This window comes from Ovis canadensis, chromosome 1 (assembly GCF_042477335.2).
Source record: "Ovis canadensis isolate MfBH-ARS-UI-01 breed Bighorn chromosome 1, ARS-UI_OviCan_v2, whole genome shotgun sequence".
Taxonomy (NCBI): Eukaryota; Metazoa; Chordata; class Mammalia; order Artiodactyla; family Bovidae; genus Ovis; species Ovis canadensis.
The window spans coordinates 37300175-37319805 of NC_091245.1; the positions used below are offsets into that span (position 1 = coordinate 37300175).

Consider the following 19631-nt stretch of genomic DNA (forward strand, 5'->3'; position numbering starts at 1 on the left):
TTTTTACAAATTATTTATTTATTCACTTGCCTGTGCTGTGTCTTAGTTGTGGTAGGCAGGATCTTAAGTTGTGGTATGTGGGATGTAGTTCCCTGACCAGGAAGAGAACCCAGGCCCCCTGCCCTGGGAGCGTGGAGTCTTACCACTGGACCACCAGGGAGGTCCTAAGAACCGTTCAACTCTTGATTCCCGATGGCCTTGTGCTGCCACATGGCACTGCGTGATCCTGAGTACTTTCAGTATATCTTAACTTCGGACACGACTAAAGCGACTTAGCAGCAGCAGCAGCAGCAACTTATCCTAAGAACACAACTCTAAGGGTAATAAATAGCCCAGAGTCCAGCACACTGTCTGGGATACAGCAGATGCTCAACACATACTTTTTAAAGGTGTGAGCCCACTGTGTACTAGGCACCTACATACACTAATTCTGATTCTCAGAAAAATCTCTTAAATTAGTGCTATTTTATCCAATTTTACAGACAAGGATATGCAAGTTCGAAAATGTTGCGTAACTTTTCCTAGACTCACATAGGGAGTGAATGATTTCAAAACCCCAAATAGTTGAGCTCTAAAAAGCACACAGACATAGGATTTCCATTTTGCAGCACAGAAAACCAAGGTGCTTAGGAAGTTGACACAGAGGTAGTTGATACTCAGCTTGGGGTAAACTTTGGTACCCTGACTTCAAACACTGGCCCAATGCATCTCATACTTCTCCTTGTGTGAAATTTATCAGCAGTAGGAATAAATCCCTAAATCCTATAGGGTGAATTCAGGAGGGTGCTTTGACACCTGTGCTTTAGTAATCATGTTACTCAGACATAGGGCCTTGAACTTCAGTGTATACCTATCAGTTGGGTGAGGGTGGTGGGAAGAGAGACCGTGAATCAGTCATTGCTTTGTTTGTTGTGGGGTTTGTTTGTATTGGTCTTGCACTTTTTTATTTTAAATGTCAGCAAAGACTTGCCAACAGCACAGGTCCCAGCACTCGGTAGGCCTCCCATAGACTAGAGAACCTCCATGGAGCTTAGCGTTTCAAATCCCAGGTCATTTGAGGGTTAACTCTCTGTTAGCCTATGTGATCATCCAATCTGTGGTGGTTATTTTTCCCTTAAATGTTTTGATGTATCTCTTCTTCATCTCTAGTCTTATAGTATATCTTGCATGTTACATAGAAGCTCAAGTTCCCTTCATGGAACTGCATCTTGTCAACTTTGCTTATTAAACAGTCCCCCTTCACGTCTCCAGTAATCACAGCTGTTGTGTGGTGTTTGCAGGCATTTCACATTAGTCGTCATGGCGGCTTAGTTGATCCATGCATAAATATGGTCTGTTCAGAGAAGAGGCCCTATCAGTACCAAAAGGCTAGGGCTCTATCTCACAGAAAGAGCTTGAACTAGTGTATTCACTTAGGGGTTTTTTTAATTGCAATATAGTTGATTTATAATGTCGTGTTAGTTTCATGTTGGTTTCATTTCAGTTATATATTTGTACATGTATATGTATATATATATTTTCTTTTTCGTATTCCTTTCCCTTAAAGGTTATTACACAGTTCTGAGTGTAGTTCTCTGTGCTGTGCAGTAGATCCTTGCTGGTTATCTACAACTTTTCTGACTCTTAGGTTTGACTTGACATGATATACACATGGATGGGGCTTCCCCAGTAGCTCACAGGTAAAGAATCTGACTGCAAAGCAGGAAACGCAGGTTCGATCCCTAGGTATGGAACATCCCCTGGAGAAGGGAATGGCAACCCACTCTGGTATTCTTCCCTAGAGGATCTCATGGGCAGAGGAGCCTGGTGGGCTACAGTCCACTGGGTCTCAAAGAGTCGGACAGAACTGAAGCAACTTAGCGTGTATGCATGCACATACACATGGATGTGGGAAACCAGCACGTACCCAAGGCATGTTAATTAATAGTGAAAAGGGTCAATCAAAAAGTGACAGTGGCTAGTTGGTGGGAATACAGAAGGCAAGCAGTTTGCTTTGGAAGCCTTCCAAAAGATGAGGCGTCAGCAGGAAGTCTAGCTGGGACAAGGACCAGGTTTGGTAGGCAGTGGGTAGGAGGGACAGAGATTATCTGGTGCTCAGCTCACAGACAGAGCGTTGTCGGCATTTGGAGAGTGAACAGGAATTATGTGGGTCTACACAAAGAGTCGGACACGACTGAGCGACTGAACTGACTGACTGACTGACCCCAGGGGCCATTAGACTATGGCCCACCAGTCGAATCTAGCCCTCTGCTTGTTTCTTAAAAGAAAATGTTATCAGAACATTTTATGGCTATGCTCATTTATTTATGTGATATCTATGGCTGCTCCTGCATTGAGTAATTACAGCAAAAACCAAGAGGCCTGCAAAGCCTAAACTATGTCCTCTCTGGCCTTTACAGAAAATGTTTGCCAACCCCTAGTCTAGACTATAAACCAGGGCCTTTGAGAAAGAAAGGTCTTTAAGTAGCAAAAATTGATCTAAATTAAAATTTTAAAAGACCTTTTTCACCCCTTGCTATATTTTTTAAATTTATTTTTCCAAGATATTGGAATTTGATCTCTATCCTGAACTTCTACCTTAACTCAAATAGAATAGAATATATCAGTTATCTTGGAAGTCTACTGTAACAAAAAGTTACTTTGTTTGGTAGCAATAACATAAAAATACTGGTGTTTTGTAAGTCATCATGAAATATCGTATATTTCTCTCATTTGATATACCCACGTTCTTTCACACGTATTCAGTGATGTTAAAGATGTGTTTTGAAAACCTTGGTTTGAGTCAAACGTTTGTTATTTAGAAAAAGTTTCACCTCCTAAAGGCTTGAAAACCATTGCCAGTTCCTTGTTCCTTGTGTCTCTGTTAAAATAAATCCCAGAACTCCAAACTTCTAAACTTTCGTGAATGGCAGGTCTGACTCACAAATGATGTATAAATTATAGCTATGGACCAGTAAGATTTCTCACCTTTACGTAGGCTATCATGGTGTTACATATTGTGGTTTTGAATTTCTAAAGAAGCAAACTCCATAGTAGTTGACAGCCCAAACAATTCAAGTTCCATTTGCCCTTATGGAATGCTTTTTTTTAAGTGTGTGTTTTTTTTTTTCCTTCTACTTTTTGCTCCTTTTAGAACTGTGCCTTATTAAAATCTTTACTTTTAAATATGAGTAGTCAGGATTTCTTAATGCCACCTTGTACCTTGTGGAAATGGTTATTTTTGTCTAAATAACATCTTAATGCTGAAGACAGATGAGTAGCTTTTTCTTGTAATGGTGCTAACAGAGAGAAGCAGTTTGGAATTTCACCTGTTGCCACTGACAGTGTCAATTAATGGTAAGACTGAAGTTTCCCAAATGCCAGGCCTTGGGAGTGGTCATTCGCTCTATGAGCAAAGAAGACTGTGTAACGCCGTCTGACAAGCACGCTGCACCTGAAGGAGGATTTGATTTTATTGTTTGCATTGCTCTCCTAACAGCTTATCTTTGGAGCCTCCCACAGAAGAGAGACTAGGATCTAAGGGCTGGTGCCGGAAAGCAAAAACTAATATGAAATAAATCTAATTCTCTGTCCAACCCGTGAGAGTCTGCAGTTGTTCCTGGACAAGAAATTAAGTCAATGTCAAGCCTAAACAGAAGAATATATTTCAATCATGAATTCTTGGTTTGAGAAAAATGTAGGAGGGTTATTAGAACTTTTAAAGGTTCTGGTTGGGCAAAACTACTGGCAGTGGTAAAGAGAGGTGATTTTCTTTTGTCTCTTTTTTTTCTAAGACTTAGAATGAATTAGAATGAAATACAAGATACCAAATCCATGTGGCCATGACTCCCTGGCCATCTTTGAGCTGGAAAAATCGTCTATATAAAGTCTCTTCCCTGTAGTGGACTCTCAGACCAAGAATCAGTTGTTGGACCTTAGAAATCTCTCGGCATACACAGTAATACAGTAATGACTTTGGCCTTCTCTTCCCCAGTCTTAATCAATTATGCCTTAAAGGAAGAAGAATACTTTTAAGTTATATATATATATATATATATATATATATATATATATATATATATACATACACACACACACACACACACACACACAATAACATTTAATTTTAAACTTTTCCTCTTTCAAACTAAAACCAAAGAGTCTTTTAAATAATTGGGGCCACAGTGGGGTGGAGGTGGGGGGCGGTGCACAGACCAGTAAACCAACCTGCCTGACCTGCTCTCTTGTTTTTCAGTATCCAGTAATATGATCATTTTGCAATAAATAACTGAGCCTACACCTCTGGGAAATTCTGGGTCTCTGCTTCTTTAATTGGGGCTACTTTGTTCAGATGTGTAGGCAGTGCCATTCCAGCCAAAGAAACCAGATCAAATTTCCTTCCTTCCCATCTTATTTGTATTCTTAATGACAAGCCCAAGCAGTTGTTTGAAACAAGGCTGGCCTCTGGTTAAAGTTTAAACTAGTAGTGAGATCCATCTCAAACGGAGTGTTTGTGACACTTTTTGCTGCTCCTGGCCTAGGGTACTAAGAGTATTAGACCCCAGAAGCAGCCAATTTTGTAGTGCCTTTTAATACACAAAATTGTATTAACATCAACATGGATACAGATGGATGCACTGCAATAAACTGTAACCACTTGAGAAAAGCCTTTATTGACTCTCAAGTAAATAATGCACATTTTAAAGGATCTAAATATGCATTTACATAATGTGCTATAATTTTTTATTGTGTCAACTACTCACACATGCACATCCATAAGAGATGTTTTTCTCCATCAAAAATTTGGACTCATACCATTATTTTGTGCATTGCATTAGCACCATGCCAGAGTCACAATGGTAGTTTCTCTTCTCTAGGGCCTGAGCTGACCATCTCAAACTACAGTTAGTCAATTTTGCTGATTGAATAATTGGTTGGTTAATTAAACCCCAGTGACACTTTCTAAAATAATTTGTGACCACTTGTTCAAAAACTTAGGCACACTAAAAACACCTAATCCAAGATAAGAGAGAAATGAAATAGAAAAGAAGGAAAACCAGATTTATACATGGCTGGAATCTTAAATCTGAGCTTTAGAGCAATGGAAAAACCCAATGCAGTCTCATTGTTCAGGAAAAGAATGCTGCTAGAAGGTTATCCGGAGAAATCACATGTATTTCATATTCTCCCTCATGGCTCACATGGTAAAGAATCCACCTGCAATGCTGGAGACAGGGGTTCAGACCCTGCATCAGGGAGATCCCCTTGAGAAGGGCATGGCAACCTACTCCAGTATGCTTGCCTGTAGAATTCCATGGACAGAGGAGCCCAGTGGGCTACAGTCCATGGGGTCGCAAAGAGTCAGACACGACTAAGCGACTAACATACACACACACACACATACACGGAATATATTTTGTGATGTGTGTAACACAACTGTTTTCTGTTGGAAGAAATGAAAGCACGGGATCTTGAATGATTTGTATCCTATTCCAGTGAACTAGTGGGAAGCAGACATCCAAGGCATGAGAAAGTAGGGGTTGTGAAGAATGACCCTTTGAAATGCAGATTCAGCAGTCATCTAGTTTGAATCTACAGGCTAAATGATTTCCTGGTATTAATTAAGAGTTAATTGATTATTATAAATCAACCATTATAGAGTGAACTCCACACAGTACCATGTGTTTTCAGGTTTGTGTTACAATAAACTATATGACACAAGGAAAAGAGGAATAATTTTTTTTAGTAAAATGTAACAAGCTCTCTTGAAGAGATCTCTAGTCTTTCCCATTCTGTTCCTTTCCTCTATTTCTTTGCATTGATCACTGAGGAAGGCTTTCTTATTTCTCCTTGCTATTCTTGGTAACTCTGCATTCAGATACTTGTATCTTTCCTTTTCTCCTTTGCTTTTCACGTCTCTTCTTTTCACAGCTATTTGTAAGGCCTCCCCAGACAGCCATTTTGCTGTTTTGAATTTCTTTTCCATGGAGACGATCTTGATCCCTGTCCCCTGTACAATGTCACGAACCTCCATCCATAGTTCATCAGGCAGTCTATCTATCAGATCTAGTCCCTTAAATCTATTTCTCACTTTCACTGTATGATCATAAGGGATTTGATTTAGGTCATATCTGAATGGTCTAGTGGTTTTCCCTACTTTCTTCAATTTAAGTCTGAATTTGGCAGTAAGGAGTTCATGATCTGAGCCACAGTCAGCTCCCAGTCTTGTTTTTGCTGACTGTATAGAGCTTCATCTTTGGCTGCAAAGAATATAATCAGTCTGATTTTGGTGTTGGCCATCTGGTGATGTCCATGTGTAGAGTCTTCTCTTGTGTTGTTGGAAGAGGGTGTTTGCTATGACCAATGCATTCTCTTGGCAAAACTCTATTAGCCTTTGCCCTGCTTCATTCCGCATTCCAAGGCCAAATTTGCCTGTTACTCCAGGTGTTTCTTGACTTCCTACTTTTGCATTCCAGTCCCCTGTAATGAAAAGGACATCTTTTTTGGGTGTTAGTTCTGAAAGGTCTTGTAGGTCTTCATAGAACCATTCAACTTCAGCTTCTTTAGTGTTACTGGTCAGGGCATAGACTTGGATTACTGTGATACTGAATGGTTTGCCTTGGAAACGAACAGAGATCATTCTGTCGTTTTTGAGATTGCGTCCAAGTACTGCATTTTGGACTCTTTCGTTGACCATGATGGCTACTCCATGTCTTCTAAGGGATTCCTGCCCACAGTAGTAGATATAATGGTTATCTGAGTTAAATTCACCCATTCCAGTCCATTTTAGTTTGCTGATTCCTAGAATGTTGATGTTCACTCTTGCCATCTCCTGTTTGACCACTTCCAATTTGCCTTGATTCATGGACCTGACATTCCAGGTTCCTATGCAATATTGCTCTTTACAGCATTGGACCTTGCTTCTATCACCAGTCACATCCACAGCTGGGTATTGTTTTTGCTTTGGCTCCATCCCTTCATTCTTTCTGGAGTTATTTCTCCACTGATCTCCAGTAGCATATTGGGCACCTACCAACCCCGGGAGTTCCCCTTTCAGTATCCTATCATTTTGCCTTTTCATGCTGTTCATGGTTCTCAAGGCAAGAATACTGAAGTGGTTTGCCATTCCCTTCTCCAGTGGACCACATTCTGTCAGACCTCTCTACCATGACCTGTCCATCTTGGGTGGCCCCACATGGGATGACTTAGTTTCATTGAGTTAGACAAGGCTGTGGTCAATGTGATCAGATTGGCTAGTTTTCTGTGATTATAGTTTCAGTGTGTCTGCCCTCTGATGCCTCTCACAACACCTACCATCTTATTTGGGTTTCTCTTACCTTGGATGTGGGGTATCTCTTCACGGCTGCTCCAGCAAAGCACAGCCACTGCTCCTTACCTTGGACGAGGGGTATCTCCTCACCGCTGCCCCTCCTGACCTGGAACGTGGAGTAGCTCCTCTCGGCCCTCCCCGCGCAGCCGCTGTTCCTTGGACATGGGGTTGCTCCTCTCGGCCCCTGCCCCTGACCTTGGGCGTGGGTAGCTCCTCCAGGCCGCTGCCCCTGACCTTGAGTGAGGGGAAGCTCCTCTCGGCCAAGCTTCCCTGTGCTTCTGTGCAGTCCGTCACAGCCAGCGGACCAAAATGGTATGGTATGGACCTAACAGAAGCAGACGATATTAAGAAGAAGTGGCAAGAATACACAGAAGAACGTTACAAAAAAGATCTTCACGACCAAGATAATCACGATGGTGTGATCACTCATCTAGAGCCAGACATCCTGGAATGTGAAGTCAAGTGGGCCTTAGAAAGCATCACTATGAACAAAGCTAGTGGAGGTGATGGAATTCCAGTTGAGCTATTTCAAATCCTGAAAGATGATGCTGTGAAAGTGCTGCACTCAGTATGTCAGCAAATTTGGAAAACTCAGCAGTGGCCACAGGACTGGAAAAGGTCAGTTTTCATTCCATTCCCAAAGAAAGGCAGTGCCAAAGAATGCTCAAACTACTGCACAATTGCACTCATCTCACACGCTAATAAAGTAATGTCCCAAATTCTCCAAGCCAGGCTTCAGCAATACATGAACCGTGAACTTCCTGATGTTCAAGCTGGTTTTAGAAAAGGCAGAGGAACCAGAGATCAAATTGCCAACATCCGCTGGACCATGGAAAAAGGAAGAGAGTTCCAGAGAAACATCTATTTCTGCTTTATTGACTATGCCAAAGTCTTTGACTGTGTGGATCACAATCAACTGTGGAAAATTCTGGAAGAGATGGGAATACTAGGACAGCTGACCTGCCTCTTGAGAAACCTATATGCAGGTCAGGAAGCAACAGTTAGAACTGGACATGGAACAACAGACTGGTTCCAAATAGGAAAAGGAGTACATCAAGGCTGTATATTGTCACCCTGCTTATTTAACTTCTATGCAGAGTACATCATGAGAAATGCTGGGCTGGAAGAAACACAAGCTGGAGTCATGATTGCCAGGAGAAATACCAATAACCTCAGATATGCAGATGACACCACCCTTATGGCAAAAAGTGAAGAAGAACTAAAGAGCCTCTTGATGAAAGTGAAAGAGGAGAGTGGAAAAGTTGGCTTAAAGCTCCACATTCAGAAAACGAAGATCATGGCATCTGGTCCCATCACTTCATGGGAAATAGATGGGGAAACAGTGGAAACAGTGACAGACTTTATTTTTCTGGGCTCCAAAATCACTGCAGATGGTGATTGCAGCCATGAAATTAAAAGACGCTTACTCCTTGGAAGGAAAGCTATGACCAACCTAGATAGCACATTAAAAAGCAGAGACATTACTTTGTCAACAAAGGTCCGTCTAGTCAAGGCTGTGGTTTTTCCAGTAGTCATGTATGGATGTGAGAGTTGGACTGTGAAGAAAGCTGAGTGCTGAGGAATTGATGCTTTTGAATTGTGGTATTGGAGAAGATTCTTGAGAGTCCTGTGGACTGCAGGGAGATCCAACTAGTCCATTCTAAAGATCTGTCCTGGGTGTTCTTTGGAAGGACTGATGTGAAGCTGAAACTCTAATACTTTGGGCACCTCATGCGAAGAACTGACTCATTGGAAAAGACCCTGATGCTGGGAGGGATTGGGGGCAGGAGGAGAAGTGGATGAGAGGATGAGATGGCTGGATGGCATCATTGACTCAATGGACATGAGTTTGAGTGAACTCCAGGAGTTGGTGATGGACAGGGAGGCCTGGCGTGCTGCAGTTCATGGTGTCACAAAGAGTCAGACACGACTGAGCGAATGAACTGAACTGAACAAAGAAACCATGGTCTACATTTTAGTTGTTAATGATTTTCTTTTACATATTTATCAATAAGAACAACAGCAACAGAAAGGGCAAGGGTGTTGATTAAACAATTAAGGGAGGAATTTCATGGTCCCGTTAAAATATTTCCTCTTTCAGATTTCTTTAACTTTTATCTGTCCAGTCTTTGCTCAAGTAAATTTTTCCCTTGGACAGCATTCTCTGCTGGCCACAACAATTTCATAATCTCACAACCATTCATCACTTTCCACTTGAGCACCTGAAGCATTGCCACTTTATTATTAAGGTCTGCTTCCTGTAGGCTCTTGACAATGGAGGTGCCACCTTTGTGTTTGTTATGCTGCAAAAGTTGAGTGTATCATTTCATTGTGCTCAGTACATTTCCAGCCTCATTTGGGAAATGCCGCATTCCATCTCTAACGAGAAACTATTTGGTCAAATACAGGCCACTGGGTGAAAGTTTCTTTCTACCAGCAAAGACGAGCATACCATATTAGATGAAAAAATTCCTTGGGTTCTTTAAAGTTTTTTGCATCGTAAGAGATGGCTAAAGTCATTTAACTTTCTCACTGCAGATTTTAACTCAGAGATTATATAATGGATTTCAAGATTTATCATCCAGTGTGTTAAGTCCTGGGCTTCCCAGATGGTGCTAATGGTAAAGAACCTGCCTGCCAATGCAGGAGACATAAGAGAACACAGGTTTGATCCCTGAGTTGGGAAGATCCCCTGGAGTAGGACATGGCAACCCACTCCAGTATTCTTGCCTGGAAAATCCCATGGACCAAGGAACCTGGCAGGCTACAGTCCATAGGATTCCAAAGAGTTAGACATGACTGAAGTGACTGAGCCCACATTAAGTCCTACATTTTACCAGTTTTTCTGTAAGCTCCATGAGTTTTTGCTGGGAAAAATTTTTTAAGTTTATATTTATTTGTATGGCCACTTTATTAATTTCTGTACCACTGATATATCTGATCATTCATTGTACCATCAGCAGATATTTACTGAGTTCCAGACACTGTTCTGGGGATGACAGTGAATCTATTAAATGGATGGAGAAACTATTTACTAAGATGGTGAAGAGAGAAGAGCCAATACAATTGGATTTATTCAAGATGCCCTCAATTGTAGGACTGAAAACAACTTTGTGTCATCTCAGTGTTGTATCCCAAGCCCGTAGTAAGAGCCTAGGAATATTTTTGGATAGATTAAAGGTTGCATGAATGAAGGAATCTTATCAAGTCATCTGCATGGTGTGGACTGGACTGTTGCTCCCATTCCAAACTCCTGTTTCTACTCTTGAAAAACTACAGATGCCACTCAAAACCTCAGAGTTCTTACCACTCCCAATTATTAGTAAGAAAATGCCCCAGTCCTACAGATACAGTAGAGAACAAAGAACCCGTGTCCAGGGATCAACAGAGATGCATCCTTTTTTGACAGTCCTCAGACTTACTAATCAAATGGTGGTAGAAAGTGTGGCCAGTCTTGCTTAATTGCTCTTCAGTTTTATTGAGTCATTCTCAATGTTAGGAAAGTCTTACTTTCCAAATATTTGGGTATTCATGTGTTTCCTCTTTGCAGGGGCTCCTTGAGTTTAAAGATTTAAACTGCAAAAAGTAAGGAAAAATAAACGCTCTCATCTGCTTCTACTTGGGAGATGTCTCTCTGGTCCTCTTTGGGAGATGAGAGCTGCCACGTTGGTGTTATTTGGTGTGTGTCTTCAGCCCTTCCCGCGTGCTCTTCTTATCCTCCAGCAGGCTTTACCAATCACCTTTCCACGTCAAGGGCAGAAGTCTTCCAAGGCAGAATTATTAAGCACGTCACATACAGTTTTTTAGCCTAATACAGTATTCTTCCTATATCAGTGAAACTCAATATATAGGTTCAGATATAAGGGAGTGATAGTTGTATGAGTCTTTCATCAGTTTGTATGAGCAGAGGGCTAGCAGTTTAGCAGGGGTCACTGCCTATCTCCTCTGCCTGGGTGTTTCCCTGCTCTAACTAACATCTATGCCTTTCAGAGTTTGGCTTTGAAACCTTGCGTGTAAAGTGAGGCACCCAAATTGCCTGGGTTCATTAAGTGATCATTTACTACAGACTTCAAAAAAATTTCATCCTGAATTAGTCCCTAGAAATTTCCTTGAAAGGGTATATAAGAGCTTTAACAATGAATTATTGTCTATGGAATGCTCAGCATGAAAGGGGATCCATATGTGCAAACCAGAATTTGTCATATGTAATGTCAGTTAAATCAGGGCTAATCTACCAAATACATTTTTTATTGCCTGCTTCATTAAAAAGGCTCTTAAGGTAATGAATAATCTTCAGCTTCACCAAGGATTATTAATGCCTGTATAACTCATGTCCACTGAAAATAGAAGGACAGCTTGAAACTCTACCCGAATCTAACCTCCATGTTTGTCTTAGAGCTTTAAGGAAGAAAATCTATCAGACCTCTCCAGTATTAAATGCTGTCACACGAGCAGTTACTGTGAATTGAGGCAGCAGAAGACATTTTAAGAGGAAGTTGAATCTGGTTTAAATGCTGTGGCAAAGCAAGTCTTTCTCTGTTAACTCTGATGTTTTGCTTTCCTACAGCAAGTCCACACGCGACGCCATCGACTCTTCATTTTCCGACGTCACCCATCATCCAGCAGCCCGGGCCTTACTTCTCTCACCCAGCCATCCGCTATCACCCTCAGGAGACGCTGAAAGAGTTTGTCCAACTTGTCTGCCCTGATGCTGGTCAGCAGGCTGGACAGGTGGGGTTCCTCAATGTAAGGAAAATTCTTTTTTTTTTCTCAATTTCTTTAGAAATATTAACCAAATGTAAAAATAACAAGGGGAGACCTTATGACCCTGTGACGTGGTGCTCCAATGTTGTGCTGACTGACTACAGGCAAATGTCATATTTATTCTAGATTGTGGGAAAGTTAACTTACTCTAAGAGGGATTGGCCGGGATTTAAAAACAGTGTTTGTGTTAACTTTGCAACTGTCAAGTTTATGGATATAAATCATCTTAAGGGTGAACTGTATAACCTTCTAAGGTCTGTAGGCAGATAATTCCACCTCCTGCACACTAACCCAAGGGCTCACACAGTTAACAAAATAGAAAGACCAAATAATTTTAAATAATGATTTTGAGTGGTAGGGAGAGGTAGGGAGAGGAGGGGGCACAGATGTTTCAGATCAGCTAAGTTGATATTTTTTAAAAATAGTCTTCTAACACTTTACATCAAGTTGACCAATACTTGAACTCAAGATGCTCGAAGTAGTTTATTATAGTTTGCTATTTCTGTAAGTAGTTATCTTTCCCACTTATCTTTGTATAAAGCTAAACAGTCTAGATAGATTTGAATGAATTTTAATTTTTTTCTCAAATAAGCTAGATCACAAACTGAAACAATATTCCTAATGTAAAAGTGATTTTTTTTTAAACTTTTTATTTTGTATTGGGACGTAGCCGATTAACAATGTTATGATAGTTTCAGGTGAACAGCGAAGGGACTCAGCCATATATATGCATGTATCCATTCTCCATCAGACTCCCCTCCCGTTTTTTAAAAATCACAAATTTTGTTTCAAATGTAGAACCAAATGTTTACAATGGATAGCTATATCCCAAGGCCAATAATAATAAATTGGAAATAATGAACAGCATAAAGCCAAATGTAATTTTCCCTTTATCCTAATAACTGCACATGAAGCCACAGATGAACCATAATTATGATTGCCTAATCTAGAATATTTTATCACACCATTCTATCACTGATTTCCTTGCTTGAAGAAATACCTGATTCTGCATATCTGAGACAGAAAAGGCAGCTTTGACTAATGTCTGGTGATGTGTTAGCAGATACATTTCTGTCTAGACAACAAATCAATATGGAGCCTTTTTTCTTTTTGCTTGTGTATTCATTTGCTTGGCTTATTCTAAAGCATTCACTTATGGACTTTTAGCCCACTCAGAAATAACACACAGGCAAGTTGGTTGGCAAGAAAGCACAACATTCTGACTGTCAGATGAGATTGTCTTTGAGGAACAATACTAAATATATAAGTGAATGTTGATGAGGGAGTGAGACTTCCTCTGCAGAATTATTAAGCTTAAACTTAAAAGCCTAGGACAGCAGCATCTCCTTCAACTGAATTTTGATTCAGGACTAGAGCTGAAATAGGAGATGTTATTGCTGAGTGAACGATCTCACTGAAGACCGGAGGCAGAAAGGCCACTTGGGAAGCCATGAAAAGACTGAAGTGATCACCAGCATCAAGCATCTGACTTTCAGATTTCTAACTTCTTTTTTAATAGTCCTGACATCATCCTATATAACTGTCAAATGCCCAGTTTTGCATTTTGATCAAAATTTTATAGGGTTTAAGGCAGGTCTCTTCATGGGACTATGTCAAAAAACTTGAAAATAAATGGATTTTATTGCTTTCTTCAGAAGAAAACTTTTCTTTTGTTAAAGAGCTGTTACTTGGTTGTTCAAACATCAGGCAGCCAAATAAATATGACTCTTATGGCATATGCTTATATAATTTAAATCAAAATTAGAAGTGATATTTTTCCTTAGCAGAATTTTGACAGCTGAATTCTAAAGTTTCTGTGCCTGATGTTATACAATATGTGAAAGAAATTTTTTATGTTCACTTAACATATTTATTAAATGTTATATAATATCAACTTTGAAGAGTGAAAATAAAATATTTTTTTAATCTCAAATGCATATTTAGGAAACTTCATTATATCTATATAAATAGGCATGATGGAATAATTCCGCATTCTATAAAATACTTATAAATTAAATTAATATCTAATAATCATGAGAATGATGACAAAGATCACAGTTAGTACTGGATCAAAGCATTCCAAGCACAAGTTGATAGGTCCTTTCATAGAATCAGATGCAAAGAAGGTCAAAGTAATTCAAGAGATAAGTTTAGGATACATGGAGCATTTGTGCCTAGACTGCACTTTTGTGGAATGTCTTAAGAACAACCTACATTTCGTCATCCATATGCTCTTATGGAAGAATTCAAGCAGCTAGAATACTTAGTAATTTGCATAAAATGTGCCTAACGCTTAACGAATCCTTTGTTTTCAGAAGCAGCTAATGGTTCTTCTCTGTGTCTTCTTTTTCCTGTGCATGCTTTGTTTTGTTCCCATCCCGGCAGCCCAACGGGAGTAGCCAAGGCAAAGTGCACAACCCATTCCTTCCCACCCCCATGTTGCCACCACCACCGCCACCACCGATGGCCAGGCCTGTGCCCCTGCCGGTGCCAGACACAAAGCCTCCGACCACGTCAACAGAAGGAGGCGCAGCCTCCCCCACCTCACCAAGTAAGTATGGCTGAGACAAGGCGCCGGTCACTTACAAAGCTCTGTGCACTTGAATCCACATCTCAGCTTGGCCCCTCACTGCATAGGCTTTAGTGAAAGGCACGATCCCCAGTGATGGTTGTAGCATGAGTTTGTAGAACCAAGACCAGATCAAAGCAGATACTACTCTAGGGTACCACCAACTAAACCAAGTGTGAAAATCACTGGGTGTTTGGGTGGATAAAATCATATAACTACATGTGCAGGACTGAAAGTCAAAATATGAATTATTCAGTGTTGCATATTATTTGAGTGGCTTTGAATGTTATTCTCATGATCATCAAACAACATCTACCTGTATGAATCTTATTAGCAAAAATTCCTCATACTTTGGTAGAGCCCTGACTTCCAGTAACTTGCAATCCAAGAGAAATACATTTGATGAGCTACAAAGGCTAGGTACCTCATCCATCAAATAGAAAAAAAAGTTTAGATCAAAGTAACCAATTCAAAGGTGTGTACATTGAACATTCACCAACAATAAGAGCCTGGCAGAAGATCAGAGCCAGTAGCCATGGCAGTTGCCTAGCTAAGGTTGGCAGAGGGAGGAGATGGAAGATGGAATTGGAAGGAAAGAGAAAAGAACTCTTGGCTCTTCTCTGAATACTCTGGGAAGTGTGATCAGACAATACAGGATTATTTGATAAATTAGAGAGAGAACAACTCTCCTGGTATTTCCTGATATTTTAAAGATGACAAGGGAATAGAAATAGGTTGAACACATCAATTTGGCTTGTATTATACCTGAAATAATGACAGGAAGAGTGGTGGCTGCAGGCACCCAGGTAATGGATGGGACTACCTAATCTTGATAGGGGGTGTGATGACCACCTTCTCTAAAGCACCGTGGGGGGATCAAGGCATAGGAAATAAGGAGAGCTGTGACAGTGTCCCTACAGAGAGGAGGTCTTCAGGAAGTGAGTTTGGACACAAGGCACCTACAGAGGAAGAGGTGAGCACAGACCAGGAAAGAAGCAGTAAGATCAAGAACGTGAGCAGCAGCTATGGAAAGTGAATGGAAGAAAGCCCAGGAAGAGCTGTTTTCCAGACATAAGCTCTGGGCTTGGACAGCCATTTGGATGAGTATAGTGAAGGACGATTCAAACCTCTCGGTGTTGGGGACAGTGTGGTATTGAGTACAGGAGGGCCAAAGAGAACAAATGAGTCTCTGTTGATACAGTGTTCATTGAACTTAATGTGGGGGATACTGATTTCCGATATCTAGAGCCCCTCATGGGTATGGGTGAGAGTCAGGTTATCTAGTATGTATTCATTTTGATAATGCATGCAGAAGTGAGTGGCATTGTGCATGGATTCCGGTTTTATAGCAAAAAGACTGACAGTCTAGAGGAAAATCTGGGCAGGCTTACTTCTCTTGGTAAGAAGTGGTTCAACAAAGGAGAAAACCCTGAGTGTCCAATGACATAGGAAGCAAACTAGGCTTGCTATCAGGATCTTGGATGCTCAGTTCAGAAAAGAATCTTCTGAGAGGTAGAAGCTTGTAGGTGAGTCCTACTTATTGTGTGTTCGCGTAACACCTTCAAACTAGTCAGAGAATAACCATCCCCAAACTCCATTAAGTCTAGTTCCTGGGGATATTGACTTACACGTTGGCAGCCACATGCTTACTGTGCTATTGTGCCACTTGGGCATATGGTACCACTTTTCTCTCTATATGTACAGGACATGGGCTGAGCTCTCCAGAAAACCTTGTTTAATATTCTTATTCTACACAGAATAAGTCTAAAGGATAAGTGCTCAAACCCCCACCTTTCACATTGGTAGCTATGTTTCCCTTCCAATCCCAAGTTTCCTCATCTGTCGAATATAGGCAGTAATCCCTAGCTGGGCAAGGTTATGTGCAATCAGCCACGATAAGCACCACACCACCACCAAATAAATTGGAGCATTATATTATCTCCCAGGGGCTTATCTGTTGGCTCAGACAGTAAAGAATCTGCCTACCATGCAGGAGACTTGGGTTCTATCCCCTGGGTTGGGAAGATCCCCTGGAGAAGGGGAATGGCAACCCACTCCAGTATTCTTGACTGGAGGATCCCATGGACAGAGGAGTCTGGTTGGCTGCAGTCCACGGGGTGGCACAGAGTCAGACACAGCTGAGCAACTAACCCTTTCACTTTCATTTCATTATTTACCAAAACTCTTAACTGGTGGAAGCCTCCCAAGCTAGGCTAATGAAGAAACGTGTCTGTAGGACATGTAGAAGCTACTCAACCCCTCAGTCAGGTTGGTACCTTTGAGTCTCTTCCCCGGACTTCCTTCCGTGGATTGAATCTAATGCCTTGTATGAGAATATAACCACTGTCCTCTTGTGCCCAGCCCCAAGCATTCATTTAACAGGATGGGAAGAGGTGTGGAGGAGGCCTTGGCAGATCCAGCTCATATGGTTGCATGATCATTAGCACAGGGTTTAGAGGTTTTTAGAAAAAGAATTTCAGGAAAGGGGAACAAAAGTTTGATATTTACATAATAATTTTATACCTGCTTTTTGAATCCTAGGATTCTAGGAACGTAGACAAAACCAAGTGTTCTACTGATGGCATAGAAAGATTTTTATCATCATAAATTTTAGCCCTGTTTCTGGTCTTTCCTGGGGTTTGCTGAATTCACAGTAATATGTTATTTCAGAGCAATATATCAGCTATCTTCTACTTTATTTTTAAGACAGTGATAGTCTGGGAAATCTGTAGTTTATAGTATAGGAGAAACCTCTCAAATTAAAAATCTAAAAGCCCGCCAGCCCACACTGGAAGACTGCCTTCTTTCATTCATTTATTCATGCTTCATATATTAGGCATCTGTCATGTGCCAAGGACTGTGTTAGCTGCTTGGGATACAAAGATGATTCACCCCTTCTCCAAAGAAACTCAAGGTTTGCTGTGGGAGACAGCTGGGGTACAGGCAGCTCGCCCAGACAGCACTGGGACAGAGGTGTGCATTGGTGCCATAAGAGGACTTGGGAGGGAGTTGGGTCCAGGTGCGGGGCCTCAGGTGAGATTTTTTTGGGAGGGAGTGACTTCCTAGCTAATTAGGGGTAGCATTCTGATGTTTCAAGCCTGAGGGAGAAGGTAGAACTTCTTCTCAGAAACCAGCTTGTGGGTGGAAGGAGGGGGTGTCTGACATTGGATTACCACTGGATAAAAATTTAGAGCAGAAATATCATTTCATTAATTCTTAGAAATTACAACCACAGGATGGTTGGATCCTGTTTATCTTTGTCAGTTTATTAGAGCTCAACTTTAGCAAGAAGAAACATCATGACGGGGTATTATTAAGTACAGATGTTCAACATCCAAACAGTATATCTGATATTGAGTCTTTTTCAAAACCTGGGACAGTGTTCTCTATTGAGAGGTTTAAGATGATTTGCGATAAAATAAGGTTTTAAAAAGGAAAGTAGGAATCACCTCTACTGACGACTTTTCTGGGCCTGGACTCCCGTGTCTGTTAACAAGAATAACCCTAGCTGCTCTTCACACTGTCACAGACAGGTTGTCAGGACAAAGCAGGATGACAGATGTGCTGTGCTGTAGACAACGTCCAAGACACCATTTTGAATATGCTCATTTATAAAATACAGATGGGTGCCAGCCTAAAGCAGAGTATGTGTTTTTAAACTAATCAGTTGCCTCTGGCACCAATGTGCAACTTTGCAGCTGCGACCAGGAAAACGAGGGTAAGACAGGTTTGGGGGAAAATATTTGCCTATAAAATAATATGTTTTAATGGGAAAAGTCCTTACCAGAGGCCTAAACAAAGAGTAGTGAGGGTGGAAATAACTGTTCTGCTCTCTCAAGGAGGACATCCGTGTTGTTGATATGTTTGGAGGAAGATTGATATATACTGTGCCAGATCTCTTTAGGATACCATGACATACAGAAGGAATAGCTGGTAAGGGTGATTCACAGTGGATGGATTCTGCTTCTGCTGATTTACTGGGTTTAGATGACCGGTGAGAGAATATCACTTCTTTCATTCATTCAGTAAATAGTTATTGACTAGCCACTATGTGCAAAGCAGTGTTGTAGATGCTAGGATTCTGCAGGAAATGAAAAAGATGAAAAATCCCTGAATTTGTGGAGCATTCATTTTACAGAAGGAAGAAAGACAGTGAATAAACTAATAAGTATAATCGGTAGGAGTGATGTGAGACGCTGATACAATAGTAGGAAAGTGAAGCACAGAGGGTTGGGATTAGTGGGGGTTGGATACAACCTAAACAGGGTGGTCGGAGAAGGCCTGTCTGAGAAGGGGAGGTTTGAACAAAGTTCAGCAGAGGCAAGAGGAGGAGCCATGAGACTGTAGAGGGAAGAGTTTCCGAGCAGGAGGATCAGCCAGTCCAGCCTGTGTGTTTGAGGAACAAAACCCAGAGGCCAGTGTGGTGAGACCATAATGAGTGAATGAATGAAAGTAGGGGGAGGCCATGTCTGAGAGGTAATGTGGATGAACAAGGATATGACTGGGAGCTGGGGAGCAGAGGGGAGGCTCAGGCTCATGGAGGCAGCAAATGTTGAAGGTTCTTATGGGCCATTGTTAGGACTTTGGCATTTGTTCTGAGATGGGGAGCAAAGGAGGGACACAAGTTAGGTTTTAACATAAACTCTTTGAAGGCTTTGCTGAAAACAGGCTTCATGGAGCAAGAATTAAAATAGGAGGACTAGTTATGAGGCTTATTTTAAATCAATAAATATGAGTGTCTTCTACATGCCAGCCACTATTCTAGGCAGAGGGACCCAAAATGAACAAAGCAGACCATCCGCTTCCCTTGTGGCATTTACATTCTAGAGGGAGGGGACAAACAACAAAGAGCAAGTAAGTTAGTAAATTAGGGACCAGTAAGTACAGTGGACAAAAGTAACATGGGGAAGGGAGGTGGCATACCATCGCAGTATTGCAGGCAAGAGCTGCCAGTGACCTGAACCCATATAGGGGCAGTGCATTCTCAGT

The 19631-nt window shown here is 41.2% G+C and overlaps 1 protein-coding gene across 4 annotated transcripts in view; it reads left to right on the forward strand.

Moving 5' to 3' along the window:
- Positions 1-19631, forward strand: part of NFIA (nuclear factor I A) — a 396595-nt gene that overhangs the window by 324646 nt on the left and 52318 nt on the right. For 2 of the 4 annotated variants that reach the window (XM_069593137.1, XM_069593156.1), the window contains exons 8-9: positions 11877-12055; positions 14459-14624. In XM_069593137.1, coding sequence (XP_069449238.1) covers positions 11877-12055; positions 14459-14624 — 345 coding nt within the window. The remainder of the gene's footprint in view (positions 1-11876; positions 12056-14458; positions 14625-19631) is intronic. The other 2 variants (XM_069593167.1, XM_069593147.1) reach the window with 1 other exon arrangement.